The sequence below is a fragment of the Zootoca vivipara genome, chromosome 2 (genome assembly GCF_965207765.1).
Source record: "Zootoca vivipara chromosome 2, rZooViv2.hap1.1, whole genome shotgun sequence".
In the NCBI taxonomy this organism is placed as follows: domain Eukaryota; kingdom Metazoa; phylum Chordata; class Lepidosauria; order Squamata; family Lacertidae; genus Zootoca; species Zootoca vivipara.
Genome location: NC_142584.1, coordinates 58,231,750 through 58,246,398, shown reverse-complemented (window position 1 = coordinate 58,246,398; position 14,649 = coordinate 58,231,750). Strand labels below are relative to the sequence as shown.

The 14,649-nt window shown below is 41.5% G+C and overlaps 1 protein-coding gene across 1 annotated transcript; it reads right to left on the bottom strand.

Moving 5' to 3' along the window:
* Window positions 1-1,193: 1,193 nt before the first annotated feature.
* LOC118077608 (epididymal secretory protein 4-like) lies at window positions 1,194-14,369 on the bottom strand. The gene is made up of 6 exons (XM_060270970.2): window positions 14,201-14,369; window positions 10,000-10,133; window positions 9,322-9,392; window positions 7,444-7,533; window positions 2,544-2,642; window positions 1,194-1,219 (listed from the first exon to the last, which is right to left on the bottom strand). Exons 1-6 carry the CDS (start codon window positions 14,297-14,299, stop codon window positions 1,194-1,196), a joined length of 519 nt encoding a protein of 172 aa, XP_060126953.1. The 5' UTR covers window positions 14,300-14,369.
* Window positions 14,370-14,649: the final 280 nt, after the last annotated feature.

Below are 14,649 nucleotides of genomic sequence, written 5' to 3'. Positions count from 1 at the left end.
TGTCATTGGTATGAGCTTTTGTGTGCATGCACACTTCTTCAGATACACTGAATCAGAATTCACCAGACCTTTATATATAGTGAGAGGGTGGGGAGGGGTATTACTCAGAAGGGTGGTGGGAATGGGTGATTGGCTGATAAGTGTGGTAATCTAGAACAGTGTTACAATCTATACAGAAAGTCTTAAGAGGCCTGGCTTTGCCTGATGCCAAAAAGGGAAAACTGCAAGCACTAGGCTAGCTCTGCTGGAGAGGGTGTCCCAGAACTGAAATGCCACCACTGACAAGTCCTTCTCACTAATAGCCACCTGTGTTTTTCATTTGATGAGGCAGCTAACAAAGCCTAGCTGTTCCTATCCAAGTAGGGTCAGCAGGTGAGCTGATGGAAAGCTTTGTATTTGTATCTTCTCTGCCCTGCCATTTTGTCCCTCTCAGTTTCTCTTCTGACCTTTCTCCATCAGTCTTTCTTTTTTGAATTACAACCAGCATCTCACTTATATTCTCTCACCCTTCTGTACCCATTCCCCTTTCCACAGTTCTCATTCCAAGGCTTTTTGCAACAGGTGGAGCTCACTGGCTTACATGCAGGAGTTGCCTGCCTTCCTTTAATTGAAGGAAGAGCATGTCATGGGCAAAACCTTTCTCATTCCAAGATCCTGGGGACCTGCTCCCAATGCAGAGTAGACAAGGGGTGGCCAACATGGTGACCTTCATAGGTTGTTGAACTCCATCCATCAGTACTATCAGTCCCAGTCAGCTTGGCCAATGGGTATGGATGGCTGAAGCTGGAGAACCATATTGGCAACCTCTACAGCCGAGCACTCACTGGGCAGATGCTTTGCCTGCTTGATGGGTTCATATATGCTCATCTTCTCCCATTTTGACCTCCAATAATGCATCTGACAACATTTTCAAGATCTAAGCAATGTATTTATTTTTAAAATAATTTCAGGAGAGGGAGGAACCCAAAGACATTGTTGTTTTAATTGCATCAATTTACACAAGCTCTAAATGTGGTGAGTTGATAGGGGCATTGATCCGTATTCATCATCGTCTCCACCATTCAGAAAAGGAAATGATTGGGTGTTTCTAATTATTAACCGATGGTGTGAATATATATGGAGAAATGCCATATCTGGCTATTAAACCAACGCCAAACGAAGGTTCTCTGTGTTTATGAATGAATATCTGGCTATTAAGCAGCTGTTGGAGTGCATTGCTCTAAGGGGAAAAGGGAGAGAAGTTTGTCAGGGAAACTGGTAAGGAGGAAGAAAATGTGAGCAACTCATATTCATTTCTTTATCTGGAATCAGTGGCAGATGATGCCTATTGGGATTGCTGGCATGGGAGACAGGGAGGCCAACAGCAGATGCAAATACCACGGCAAATGATGCAACACCAGGGCAAATTACAGCTGCAACTACAGCCAATGAGAGGCAGAGGCAAGTCATTTTTGTTTTGCCCTCACCTACTGAGTTCTACAGGGGCAACATGGAGATGGGTTTTTTCCAGTCTACAGCCAAGTGGAAGCTGACTCATTGCAGCTGGGACTGAAGCTACTTTAATTATAATTAACTGGAATCTGAGCCCCATAAGGCAGCCGAAGACAGAATTGCTAGTCCCAACCAGGCCACGATCTAGAGCTGGGATCTAGGTAAAAAGGTAAAGGTAAAGGACCAAGGGAGCCGGCGTTTGTCCACAGACAGCTTTCCGGGTCATGTGGCCAGCATGACTAAACACTTTCTGGTGCAACGGAACACAATGGCGGAAGCCAGGGCGCATGAAAATGCCATTCACCTTCCCACCACAGTGGTACCTATTTATCTACTTGAACTGGCATGCTTTCGAAATGCTAGGTTGGCAGGAGCTCAGATAGAGCAATGGGAGCTCACTCCATCATGGGGATTCGAACCGCCAGCCTTCTGATTGGCAAGCCCAAGAGGCTCAGTGGTGTATACCGCAGCGCACCTGTGTCACTCAGCTGGGCTCTAGCCAGACCCTGCCCAGGAACTACAATTGCTGATGTCCCACCACCCCAGCTGAGGGATGTAGAACAAACTCCTTCCTATCCATCCCCACAGCTAGGTCCAAATTGTCTGCTGCTCTTAGCCAATCAACCCCTTGCTCATTTCCTGATAGCTTGATTAAGCATGGAAATCAGACCTCAGTTAATTTCAATGATTTAACTACAGTGGTACCTTGGTTGTCGAGCGTAATCTTTTCCGGAAGACTGTTTGACTTCTGAAACGTTTGACAACCAAGGTGCAATGGGCAGCTGGCAAATTCAATTGAGAAAATTGAGAAACGCGCCTCAGCGTTCAACTTCCGAGGTGCGTTCAAAATGGAAGCATTTATTTCCAACTTTTCGGCGAAAACCGAAATGTTCGACTTCTGAAACGTTTGACATCCGAGGTACCACTGTACTTTAACTGTACAGATCAGTGAATCTCTCTGGGACTAAATATAGATCCTCAGATTCTGTTTCACACAGAGACATTCACTTTTTAGCTACAATAAAAAAAATATTGAGACCAGGTTGCTTTACCAGCGTTAAAGTATTTGATGTGTGCCTCAGGATATTTTTGCTCCAAGACTAATTTCTTGAATTTTTCTTTGATGTCATCTTCCACGTCTGACCCCCTAGCTTTAAACAAAAGCAAAGGTTGAGTAAATTGTTGTTCTCAGAAAAGCTGAAATATCTGCTTTATGTCTATAGAGCACCCAAAGTCTCTTCTTCCTGCCATCTTCTCTGGATTGTCCACTAGACAGTCAGGAACAGAACCCCCATGAAACCACAGAAGATGATCTAAGCAGGCATGGCCAAACCTCACCCCCCAGAGAGTTTTGGGACTACAATTCCCATCGTCCATGACCACTGGTCCTGTTAGCTAGGCATGATGGGAGTTGTAGTCCCAAAACATCTGGAGGGCCAAGTCTGGCCATGCCAAAGGAACTGAAAGCCTACACAGGTGCTGACTGTTACTATTTGCTAGTGGGAGGCTTTATGGTAGCTGCTCTTTCTGCTAGATCATTGTTAATATTGCAGCCCCCTATTGCCTTTTATTTTGGGGACACATTTTTTCTTCATGTGAAGTGCTAGGGTGGCCATTCTTTAGGGTACAGCACCCTTTTCCAATATATCCCTTCATCCCAGGAAGGGTTGATTATTCCATTAGCCACCTTTTATTCTAGAAGATTATTGTAGCCAAGATTTTAAATATGTTTTCCTCCTACCTTTTAACTCTATACAGTAGAACCTCTACTTAGGACTGCCTCTACTTCGGGCCCAATCCAAGTCATGACCGCGGCAAACCTGGAAGAAAATACCGGGTTTGCCATGATTCACGCATGTGCAGAAGTGGCTTCTGCTGTTTGGGCACTCGCAGAAGCAGCCACCGCCACCTGCACATGCGCAGAGGCATGCTATCGTCAAATGCACCTGCGCACAACTATCTACCAGCGACCCAGATCGATATACGGACGGACCTCTGGAACTGATTATGTATGTAAGTAGAAGTTCCACTGTACAGTATAGATGGCTGTTGTTAGCAACAACAACAACAAAGGCCACATAACGACAAATGAAAGATAACATAAGGAATATGGTTGACATAACTGAGTATTTGACGGCCAGGAATGATAAGCAAGCAGCGTTAAAATTTATTGATGCGGAAAACGCCTTTGACAATATTTCTTGGGAATCCTATATAATAATGTCCATGTTGTCCCTGCGTCCAGATGTCCCGTGTGTCCCTGGGTCACTGCGCATGTCCCCCAGAGACACAGGGATTGGACGGAGGGACAACCAGGGACACAGGGATTGGACCCGCGCTCTCGGGACACAGGGAACAGCCAACTGCCGCTCCGCCAACCGCCGCTCCGAAGCCCAGTCTCATGCTGGAGGTGCGCGGTGAGGCGGCGGGGGAGAGAAGCGCTCCCCCCCCGGCAGCCTTGCCGCACACCTCCGGCATGGGACGGCGCTTCCTCGGGGAACCCGAGGAAGCCGAAGCGGCAGCGGGCGCGGAGGGAGGCCCGCTTTGGCTTGGCAGCGGCGGGAAGAAGGGGAGGAATTCCTCCCCTTTTTCCCGCCACCGCCAAGCCAGTCCCGGAGCCGAATTGCGGCGCGGCGGGGTTTTTCGCTGTTTGCCTCCCCCAGGGGAAGGCAAACGGCGAAAAGCCCCCGCTGCGGACTGGCTTGGCGGTGGCGGGAACATCCCGCCACCGCCAAGCCAGTCCCGGAGCCGAATTGCGGCGCGGCGGGGTTTTTCGCTGTTTGCCTCCCCCAGGGGAAGGCAAACGGCGAAAACCCCCCGCTGCGGACTGGCTTGGCGGTGGCGGGAAGACCCGCCACCGCCAAGCCAGTCCCGGAGCCGATTTGCGGCGCGGCGGGGTTTTTCGCCGTTTGCCTCCCCCAGGGGAAGGCAAACGGCGAAAAACCCCCGCTGCGGACTGGCTTGGCGGTGGCGGGAAGACCCGCCACCGCCAAGCCAGTCCCGGAGCCGATTTGCGGCGCGGCGGGGTTTTTCGCCGTTTGCCTCCCCCAGGGGAAGGCAAACGGCGAAAAACCCCCGCTGCGGACTGGCTTGGTGGTGGCGGGAAGACCCGCCACCGCCAAGCCAGTCCCGGCAGGCCGCTTCCTCTAGCGCCCGTTTTTAAACGGGCTAAAATCCACTAGTTCATGATAAAGAATTTGGAACAAATGGAAATGGGACAGGTTTTTAAAAATATAAAAGGTAATAGAGCTATATATTCAGATCCTAAAGCTAAATTGATTGTAAATAATGTGTTAACAGAGAATTTTGAAATTACGAAAGGTACCAGACAGGGTTGTCCGTTATCTCCCTTATTATTCATTACGGTCATGGAAGTCCTTCTAAGAAATTTGAGAAATGCAGAAAAAATAAAGGGAATCAGTGTCAGTCAGAATGAATATAAATTAAAGGCCTTTGTGGACGATTTAGTTATAACAATGGAAGAACCATTAACCAGTGCTAAAGAAGCACTGGAAAGAATTGAACAATTCGGACAGGTAGCAGTTTTTAAATTAAATAAAATGAAAAAGAAACTGCTTGTTAAGAGTAGGAATCAGGGTATAAAAGATAAATCGCAATAACAAAAAGGTATAGAGGTGGTAAAAAAAGGTAAATAATTTAGGAGTCTGGTAAACATCTAAAAATTTAAATTTGTTTAAAGACAATTACACAGCCGTATGGAATGGTATTAAAAGAGATTTAGAGGTGTGGGGAAGAATGAAACTATTCCTATGGGGTAGAATCTCTGTTATCAAAATGAATGTGCTACTAAAAATGTTATTTTTATTGCAGTCAATCCCAATGGTATAAGTAACTTTAGAGAGTGGCAAAAAATAATTACAAGATATATTTGCCAAGGGAAGAAACCAATGATTAAATTTAAATTACTTACAGATACAAAAGAGAGTGGTGGCTTCTCCTTCCCTGATTTGAAATTGTATTATGAAGCTTCTTGCCTTTGTTGGTTAAGGGATTGGATATTGTTAAAAAAGACAGATCTATTAGATGTGGAAGGCTTTGACAAAAAATTTGGCTGGTACGCATATTTATGGTACAAAAAGGTAAAAGGTTCATAAAAGTTTTTTGAACCACATAATTCAAAAATCTCTATATGAGGTGTGGAATAGATACAAGAGTTTACTAGAATGCAAAACACCATGGTGGCTGTCGCCATTAGAGGCAATAAATGTAAAAAAGTTAAATATGGCCAAAAATTGGACCACCTATGAACAATTGGTGATGGAGATGGATAACCAATGGAAAATAAAACTGTATGAGGAAATTAAAGGTTTGGTGAATAATTGGTTGCATTATCATCAAATAAATGAAATGTTTAAAGATGACAAAAAGAAAAATCGGTTTTGGTATACAAAACTGAGGTTTGAATTAGAGTTATTAAGCAATAAGGTAAAAATATTATAAAAATGTATAAATTAATTTTGGAATGGCATGTAAAAGATGAAGAAGTTAAATCAATTATGATACATTGGGCAAAATATATTGTTTATAATATACAGTTAGAAGACTGGGGGGAAACAATGGAAAGATGGAATAAATTTTACAGCTTGCAGTTCTCTTATTGATGTATAGATGGTATATAACACCAGCGAAATCAGCAAAAATGTATAAAACAAATAATCAGTGTTGGAAATATAAAGAAAACGAAGGTGTGGTGGGTTTGTAAGGACTTGAAGGCTTTCTGGGAAATGATTTATAATGAACTTTTAAAAATGCTGAAATATACATTTGTTAAAAAAACTCCAGAAGCCTTCTTAATTGGTATTGTTGGTACTGAAATACATAAGCAAGATAAGAGACTGTTTTTATATGCAACAACTGCAGCAAGAATATTATTAGCCCAACGATGGAAGCAGGAAGAGATTCCAATGGAAGACGAATTGCAGATGAAATTGATGGACTATGCTGAGTTGGCGAAACTAACTGGGCAAATTCGGAACCAGCAAGACCAGACTTTCCTGAAAGACTGGAATAAATTTATGGTGTATTTGAAAGACAATTGTAAACAATTGACATGGTTAGTAGGGTTTCAAGAAGTTTTGTAAGGTTAATCTCATTAATTATTGCGAAGAAAAATCTATAATTTGTTTACTTATGATAAGGACTTAATAGCAATAAGTATAACAACAAAATGCAATATTGGAGAGTAAGTTGGAAAACCATCAGTCGAGGAGGGTGGAAGTCTCAGGCTGTAGTAGCCAAATGTTTTCTATGTTATCTATAAGTCGGATGTGACGCTTAAAAATATGTGCAAAAACATGTGTGTGTGTGTGTGTGTGTGTGTGTGTGTGTGTAGATAAAGATATTCAATAATGTTGCATTCTATTTTTGTATTTTAACTAGATCCATAATTGGATTGAAGAGAATTTAGGGTATCCTTCCATAAACAGATGCCTTCCAGATGTTTTAGGCAAAACCTTCCACCAGCCACCAAACTGTACTACAAGAGGGACAGACAGGGCAGGGCCAACTCCTTCAGGACAGCAGAGTGATGAGCAGCACTGGCTCTGCCTCCTTCCTTTGAAATTTTTCTGCTCTGGCTGGTCAATAGAAATACTTGCTACCCAGAACTTGAAACTGAGGTTGCGTCTTTCCTCCCCTCCCAACCCATTCTCCTTTTGTGAATCTTAGGCCGTGTGTGTGTTTGTGTGTGTGTGTGTGTGTGTGTGTGAGAGAGAGAGAGAGAGAGAGAGAGAGAACTAACTAACAAGTATCCTTTTTGCTGAACCACATATATGCCACAGGGTGGAGTGAAGGTTATAGGTTTGTTTTTGTTTCTATTGTGTATTTTGTGTTTTCTTATCTTCTTGTTTTATGTTGTGAACTGCTCTGAGATCTATGGGTAAAGCACTTTATTTAATAAATAAAAACAAAATCCATGGCCATAACACATACCAGACAGATACATGGCTTCAAAAGTTGATTTCTTCATGTACATAATGAGATACTTTTCATAATCAATATCCATCATGCGGACTTTACCACCTATACAGGAGACAACACAAGACATCAACTGAAGGAAGCGGTTTCCCCATATCTTGGCTGTTAGTGGGGGGGGGGGGCAGGCAAATTGGGATCAGCCACTCTTAGTCGTCTGAATTATTCATTCTTTCTCCCAACCCCTCATTTAATATGTCTTCAGAAGTAATTTTAAGTGTGGTGAATCTCCATGCCTTAATAAGTGTCCTGCGCAGGTCCACTGCCACAGATTGCCCTACCTAAAGCAGGCAGTGGGGACCACCATTCCTCCCCCCCCCCAGGTCGTCTTGCTCCCTGTCCTTATGTGAACATTCTCTCAACCCCTGTCCCAGAAGGCCTTGCTTTGAGGAAGGACCCCCCCCCTCCCGTCCCTTTTCTCAATGTGTGGCAGGGAGGGGGAAAACCTTAGACCCTGCAGAAGTCTTGTTTGGAGAGCAGCAAAGCAAGCAGGTGGCAGAGAGGCTCCAGACGGTGGGAACTTGCAGCTCCTTAACTTTGTTGAGAGCCGCCCACCGTGGCTGGAGTAACCTGGTCAGATGGATGGGATATAAGTAATAAAATTATTGTTTTTGTTGTTATTTGCCTTGCTCTGTTAAACTAGAACTTTTCCTGTGGCATCCCAAGGGCTTTGGAGAACCTCACTAGAAAAGCAAAAACTAGCTGTTTTGGTCCATTTCAAAAATAATTAAACCCTCTAGGTGAGCATTAAATTTATTTCAGCCAATCCTAGTGTCAGGAAAGACTGGCCAACTTTTAAGTTCTCCAGCACTCTTCACCGAGCACAATATTACCAAAAGAATGATTAATCCACCCACCCAAAAAACCAATCAGACTGGGTTGGTATCTATGAGGGCAGCGTATAGGGTCAGTTGCAAGATAAAGATTGTTGGATGACAGAGTCCCTTCCCAGTCCAATACAGATCAGTTGTCTGGCCACCTGGGATTCTGCGATAAAAAAAGCAAAGGCTGCTCCCCAGGTCTGAGAACATAGATCCCAGCTGTTACCCAGAACTCCCTTGTGCAGCCTGGAGTGAAACACTCCAGTTCCTCCTGGTTAAGCAGAGGGGAGATCTAAAGAGAAAACAGGAGTCTTCCATTTTGAAAGGCCCAAGATTAATTTTGAATGGCATACAAGGCAAATCATATCCTCCTAAGTTGGGAAGTAGAGGCATTGGTTTAACCATCTGCCATGAGTCTTTAACTCCTCATTTGCCCTTCCTATATCTTTGTTATTTAGACTGATAGTCTTATGCTGGATCCTCTTTACAACCTCCTCCTCCTCCTTTCACTTCTCTCTTTAATTTCAAGATGAGAGATCAGCTTGAAAAGATCTTCCGAAAGAACTATGGAGCAAGCATGGCTGCCTTTGTTTTCTCAGACTACTTAGCTTTAGCTAGACCCAGTGTTTTTTTCTTTAAAATAAATGTTTAGGGGCACTCTCATTTTCCTACTCATATTGAAATATTGCCCCTCAATGAGGCCAAACTTAGATTGACAAAATGTTTAGGGGAATGTGTACCCCTGTGTCCCCCCCCCCAGAAAAAAGCACTGGCTAGACTTAAAAACCTTTTTCTAGCCTTGTTATGTATTTCCTATAATAAACAACTTTATTGGGGGGCAAGTGATTGCACTGCTCTCCCCCACAAAACTCGATTTTGCACTCAAAAGAAAGCATATAACTGGGGAAAAGAACAGATGTTTGAACATTTGCCCAAATCACAGCATCTGGATCTTCTGATCATAAAACATACTTTTCCATCAGGTAATAGGGTGGCTCGTGGCACTCGTACTTACCGGGAAATTTGAATACACCAGGTTTCTTCGTGCGCTTTAACATAGCAGTTGATTCTTTGCAGACACCGTCCCTGGAAAAGAGAGCTGAATGAAAGCACTTCAAAACCAGATACCCAGCCTGCTTCTGCCTTGCCTCCCCCACTTGTATTTCTCAGGGTGTCAGAGCCACTGATGGAAGAAATACAGTTCCAGTAAAATGCCTTTCTGTCTGCCAGAGGGAAGGATAGCTGGAGTGTCAAGAGGAGCGGCACCCTGACCAATGCCTTAAAAATGGACAGGCCTTCTTGGAGGCCTCTACATTATCAAATGTAGGTTTCCACAGGATTACTCATCTCTCCATTGACATTCCAGCAATGTTTTATTTATATCACTATGCCCAACCTAAGTAGCTCTTTATGATATATTAAGATAAAACAAGACCCCCCCCCCCAAAGAGAAACCTGTGGTCTTCCCTAAGCAGCAGCTCTACACAAAATCTGGACATTGCTCCATCCAGCTCAATATTGTCTACACTGAAGAAACTTTATGCCCTTTCCAAACCATCTCAAAACAATTTCAGGGGAAATCAGGGCTGTGGCTCAGTGGCAGAACACCTGCTTTGCATGTGCAAGGACCCAGGTTCAATTCTCAGCCTATGCATGATGGGAGGAGAGGTATCAGTTGTAAGATACTAACGACATATAATTAGCGGTGAGTTTCATATTTCCACCTGTAACCTCCACAATGTGGTCCATCGGTGATATTTTCTGCTCATACTCAGGCACCTCAGGCAGTTTGGAAGCCATCCCGATGGGGTGCCACTTCCCGACAGTCTAAATCAGAAGAATTTGACAAGGATTCATTATATAATGCAACCCACCTCATCTCTAGTATTTTCCTACCAAAGCTAGGAGCATATATCAAAATCAGGCAACTATTAATCTGCTGATAGCCAAGCTTGTGGACCTGGGGGAGAAGAAAAGGTGGACCCAAAAGCAACAGGGCCTTTACTCAAGAGCAAAGCTGCTTGGGTATCCTATCCAGGTAAGGCTTCCCCAGCTGAAAGTCCCATCTGCAAACGTCTTACCTTTTTTTAAAAAAAAAGGATTTTATTGGTTTTCTTGTTAAAAACATTAACAAACAACATAGTGACAAAAAGTAAACAATCTTCATCCACATGCTTCTTTTACAAAAAAAAAGGCATTGTGGGAACAAATGTATAAGAAGAAAGATCAGAAAACACGGAAGCAAGACACACAAATGTAAGTAAAAGATAAAGAAAAAAAGAAAAAAGAAAAAAGAAGAGGAGAAAAAAAGCTCTCTAAAAAGGTCATTAAATAAACATCATTTATGTATCTTCTATTTTGACTTCGTTTACTTCTCTGCAATTTATAAATATTAGTCTTCTTGTATCGCACAATTCTTAACCTATTTACATCATTGTTTATTCCTTTATTTACATTAGGTTCACTTGTATTCTGCCAACTGGATTTTAGATATCTTGTTATTCGTTAAATAATCATCAAAAATCCTCCATTCCTTTTTTATCTTTTGTTTTGTCTGCCCTCTTATTTTTCCAGTGAATTTTGCTAGCTGTGCATATTCTTTCATTAAACATTGCCATTCAAGTATGCTGGGTGTGTTGCTACTTTTCCAGTTTCTTGCGACTAATATTCTTGCTGCTACTATTCCATACATTAATAGTATTCTGTTGGCTCCTTTAATGTTTTCTGCAATTATGTTTAAGAGGAACACTTCTGATTTCTTTTAAAATGTGGTTTTTGTCATTTTCTTTAGTTCTTCATAGATCTCACTCCAATATTTACACATCTTTGGAGATTTCCACCACATATGTATTTGCGTTCCTATTTCCGTATCACACCTCCAGCATCTATCTGATTGGTTTTTGTACATTTTAGATAATTTATCTGGTATTTACCACCTGTATATCATTTTTAAGACGTTTTCCTTCAAATTATAACAGGCGGTAAATTTTAGATCCACTCTCCACAGCCTTTCCCACTGCTCCATGAGGACGTTATAGCCAAAATCCTGGGCCCATTTCACCATTACTGATTTAGTTTGCTCTTCCATGAGCTCCCACTCCAGCAACAGATCATATATACGGGAAATGTGTTTTCCTTCTTTATTCATCAATGCTTTTTCAAATTTAGATTTTTCTTTAGCAATTCCCAATTTTTTATCTTCATTAAAATTTTGCTTAATTTGGAAAAATTGAAGCCAATCCGAGAGGTAATTTTTTATATCATCATACTCTTTTAATTTTAGTTCATTTTGTTTGAATTTCAATAAGTCATGGTACGTGGCTAATTTCTCCTCCATGTTTAATTTTTTCACTGTTATTACATTTATCGGTGATTTTCACAGGGGAATCTTTGTTTCTAGAATTCCTTTATACTTTGACCAAATTATATATAATGATTTTTTATTAGATGGTTTAAGAATCCCCTGTGGACTTTAACCTTCTCATGTAGCAGATAAGAATGCCATCCAAAATGATTTCCTACTCCTTCCAGGTCTAGCAGTTCTGGATTCTCCAAGGTTATCCATTCTTTTACCCAAACCAGTCCAGCTGCGGCATGGTATAACTCCAGATTAGGGAGTGAAAAAAACCCTCTTTCTTTTTTGTCTGTAAGAAGCTGGTATTTAATGCGTGGTCTTTTACCATTCCATATAAATTTGGTTATATCTTTTTTCCACTCGGCAAAGCATTTCACTCCCCCCAATATTGATATAACTTGAAACAAATACATTAATTTTGGAAGTATGTTCATTTTTACCACTGATATTCTACCCCATTGTGATAGATGTAGTTTGCTCCACTGTTCCATATCTCTGTTCCATATCTCTTTTTATTTCGTTCCAAGATTTTTTATAGTTGTCTTCATATAGGTTTAGGCTCTTTGCTGTTATCCAGACCCCTAAATACCTTACCTTCTTTCTTATTTCTAGACCTGTGTCCTCCTTTTCTTTCTTATCCATATTTTTAGTTAACAGCATGGTTTTCCCATAATTTATTTTAAGACCTGCCACCTTCCCATATTCATTAATAATGTTTAGTGCTTTTGGAAGGCTTTCATTTGGATCTTGCGTCGTTATTATTATATCGTCCGCGAAGGCACGAACTTTATACGATCTCTTTCCGACCGTAACACCTTTCAACTTGCTTTCATTCCTGATATTATTTAGGAGAACTTCTAGTACCATTAAATATAGCAGAGGGGAGAGGGGGCAGCCTTGTCTGGTGCCCTTTGTTATTGAAAAGCTATCCGTCACTTTTCCATTTAATATTAGTCTGGCTTTTTGTTGATTGTAAATGGCTCCTATGGCTTTTTGCATCTTTTCTTTAAACCCAAGCATTTCTACTTGTCTCCTGAGAAACTCCCAAGAGACATTATCAAATGCCTTTTCGGCGTCTAACAGCAATAATGCTGCTTTTTTATCTATTTTAAATTCCAAATATTCTAATATGTCGATTATGTTCCTGGTGTTACTCGCTATCTGCCTCCCCGGTAAGAACCCTGCTTGGTTTGGATGTATTATTTCTTTAAGTATATTTTTTTATCCTCTGCGCGATTACCCCAGCAAAGATCTTATAGTCACTGTTTAAAAGGGATATCGGTCTGTAATTTGCTATTATTTCTGGATCTGTGTCTGTTTTCAGTAATAATGTGATATATGCCTCCTTCCATGATTCTGGAATTATTCCATTTTCTAGTGTCTGATTCATTAATTCTTTTAGCGGGTTTAGGAGTATACCTTCCATTCTTTTATAATACTCCGTTGGAAGCCCGTCTGGACCTGGTGATTTCCCTGGTTTGCTTTTTTTCATTACATCTCTTATTTCTTGTATCGTAATTGGATTTTCTATCTCTTTTGTTTTTTCTTCAATATTAACTTTCAACCGATGTTTTTCCAAATATTGTTTTATTTCTTCCTTATTTTCCTCCTTTCTCTTATATAGTTCTCCATAGTATTTAACAAACTTTTTCATTATTTCCTGGGGTTTGTCTATTGTTCCCCCCCTCTCTTATCCTATTTATCATTTTCTCATTTTTTTCTTTTCTTTAGCTGCCAGGCCAGATACTTGCTTGGTTTATTTGCAAACTCGAAGGTGTTCTGTCTCCATGATCTTATCCTCCATTCCATCTCCTGCTCTATTTTAATTTTATACTCTGTTCTTAATATATTAATTTCTTTCTTTAATTTTTCATTTTTCGGGTTCTTGTTCAAATCCTTTTCTTTTTTCTCTAATTCTTCTACTATTTTCTTTTTTTCCTTTTCCTTTGTTTTCTTCAATATGGCATTTTGTTTTATAAAATAACCCCTAATTAATGCTTTACTGGTGTCCCAAATGGTCCTATTTTCCACTTCTTTGCTATTGTTCAATTCGAAAAATTCTTTTAAGGTTTCTTTAGCTCCCTCTATTATTTTCTCATCATACAATAATGAATTGTTTAATTTCCACCTCTTCATTCCAACTTTCAATTCGGGTCTTAGATGTAATAGTATTTAGTTATGATCTGATAGTGTTTTTGGTATAATTTTAATTTCTTGTATCCTTCCTACTAATTCCGATGATGACCACATTGCATCAATTCTACTTGCTGTGTTTTTAGAATTGGAGAAGTATGTATATTCTTTCTCCATTTCGTTATATAATGCAACCCACCTCATCTCTAGTATATTCCTACCAAAGCTAGGAGCATATATCAAAATCAGGCAACTATTAATCTGCTGATAGTCAAACTTGTGGACCTGGGGGAGAGGAAAAGGGGGACCCAAAAGCAACAGGGCCTTTACTCAAGAGCAAAGCTGCTTGGGTATCCTATCCAGGTAAGGTTTCCCCAACTGAAAGTCCCATCTGCAAACGTCTTACCTTTTGGGGGTCAAAGTTCGGGACCACAGGGATGACAGCACTGACAGGAGATATGTAGTCAGGGGTCAGTCCAAACACCAACAGCAGCACAGCAATCATCCTGGAGCTGGTTCTCTCCTGCTCTTGCCGTGAACACCGTGTGCAGGGGGAGAGAATGATGGTCCAGGGTTGCAGCAGCCCAGTTTAAATATCTGTCTTCAAAGCACATCCCACTCATCAACTTATGCAAAAGGCAAGAACAGAGTGGGAGCAATAGGGTTATTTGGGGGGGGGAATTGGTTTATTTGTGTTGTGGAACAAGGTGGAGTCTCCTTTGTGCTTCAGAAGAAGGGAACAAACATGCTTGTTCTCTTGGGTTGTTGAGGAGGATGTTCAAGGCTGGCACATTCCCTTCCTGGGCAAGTACAGAGATCAGGGGTGCTCCATGGCATCTCCTCCTCCCTCCCCAC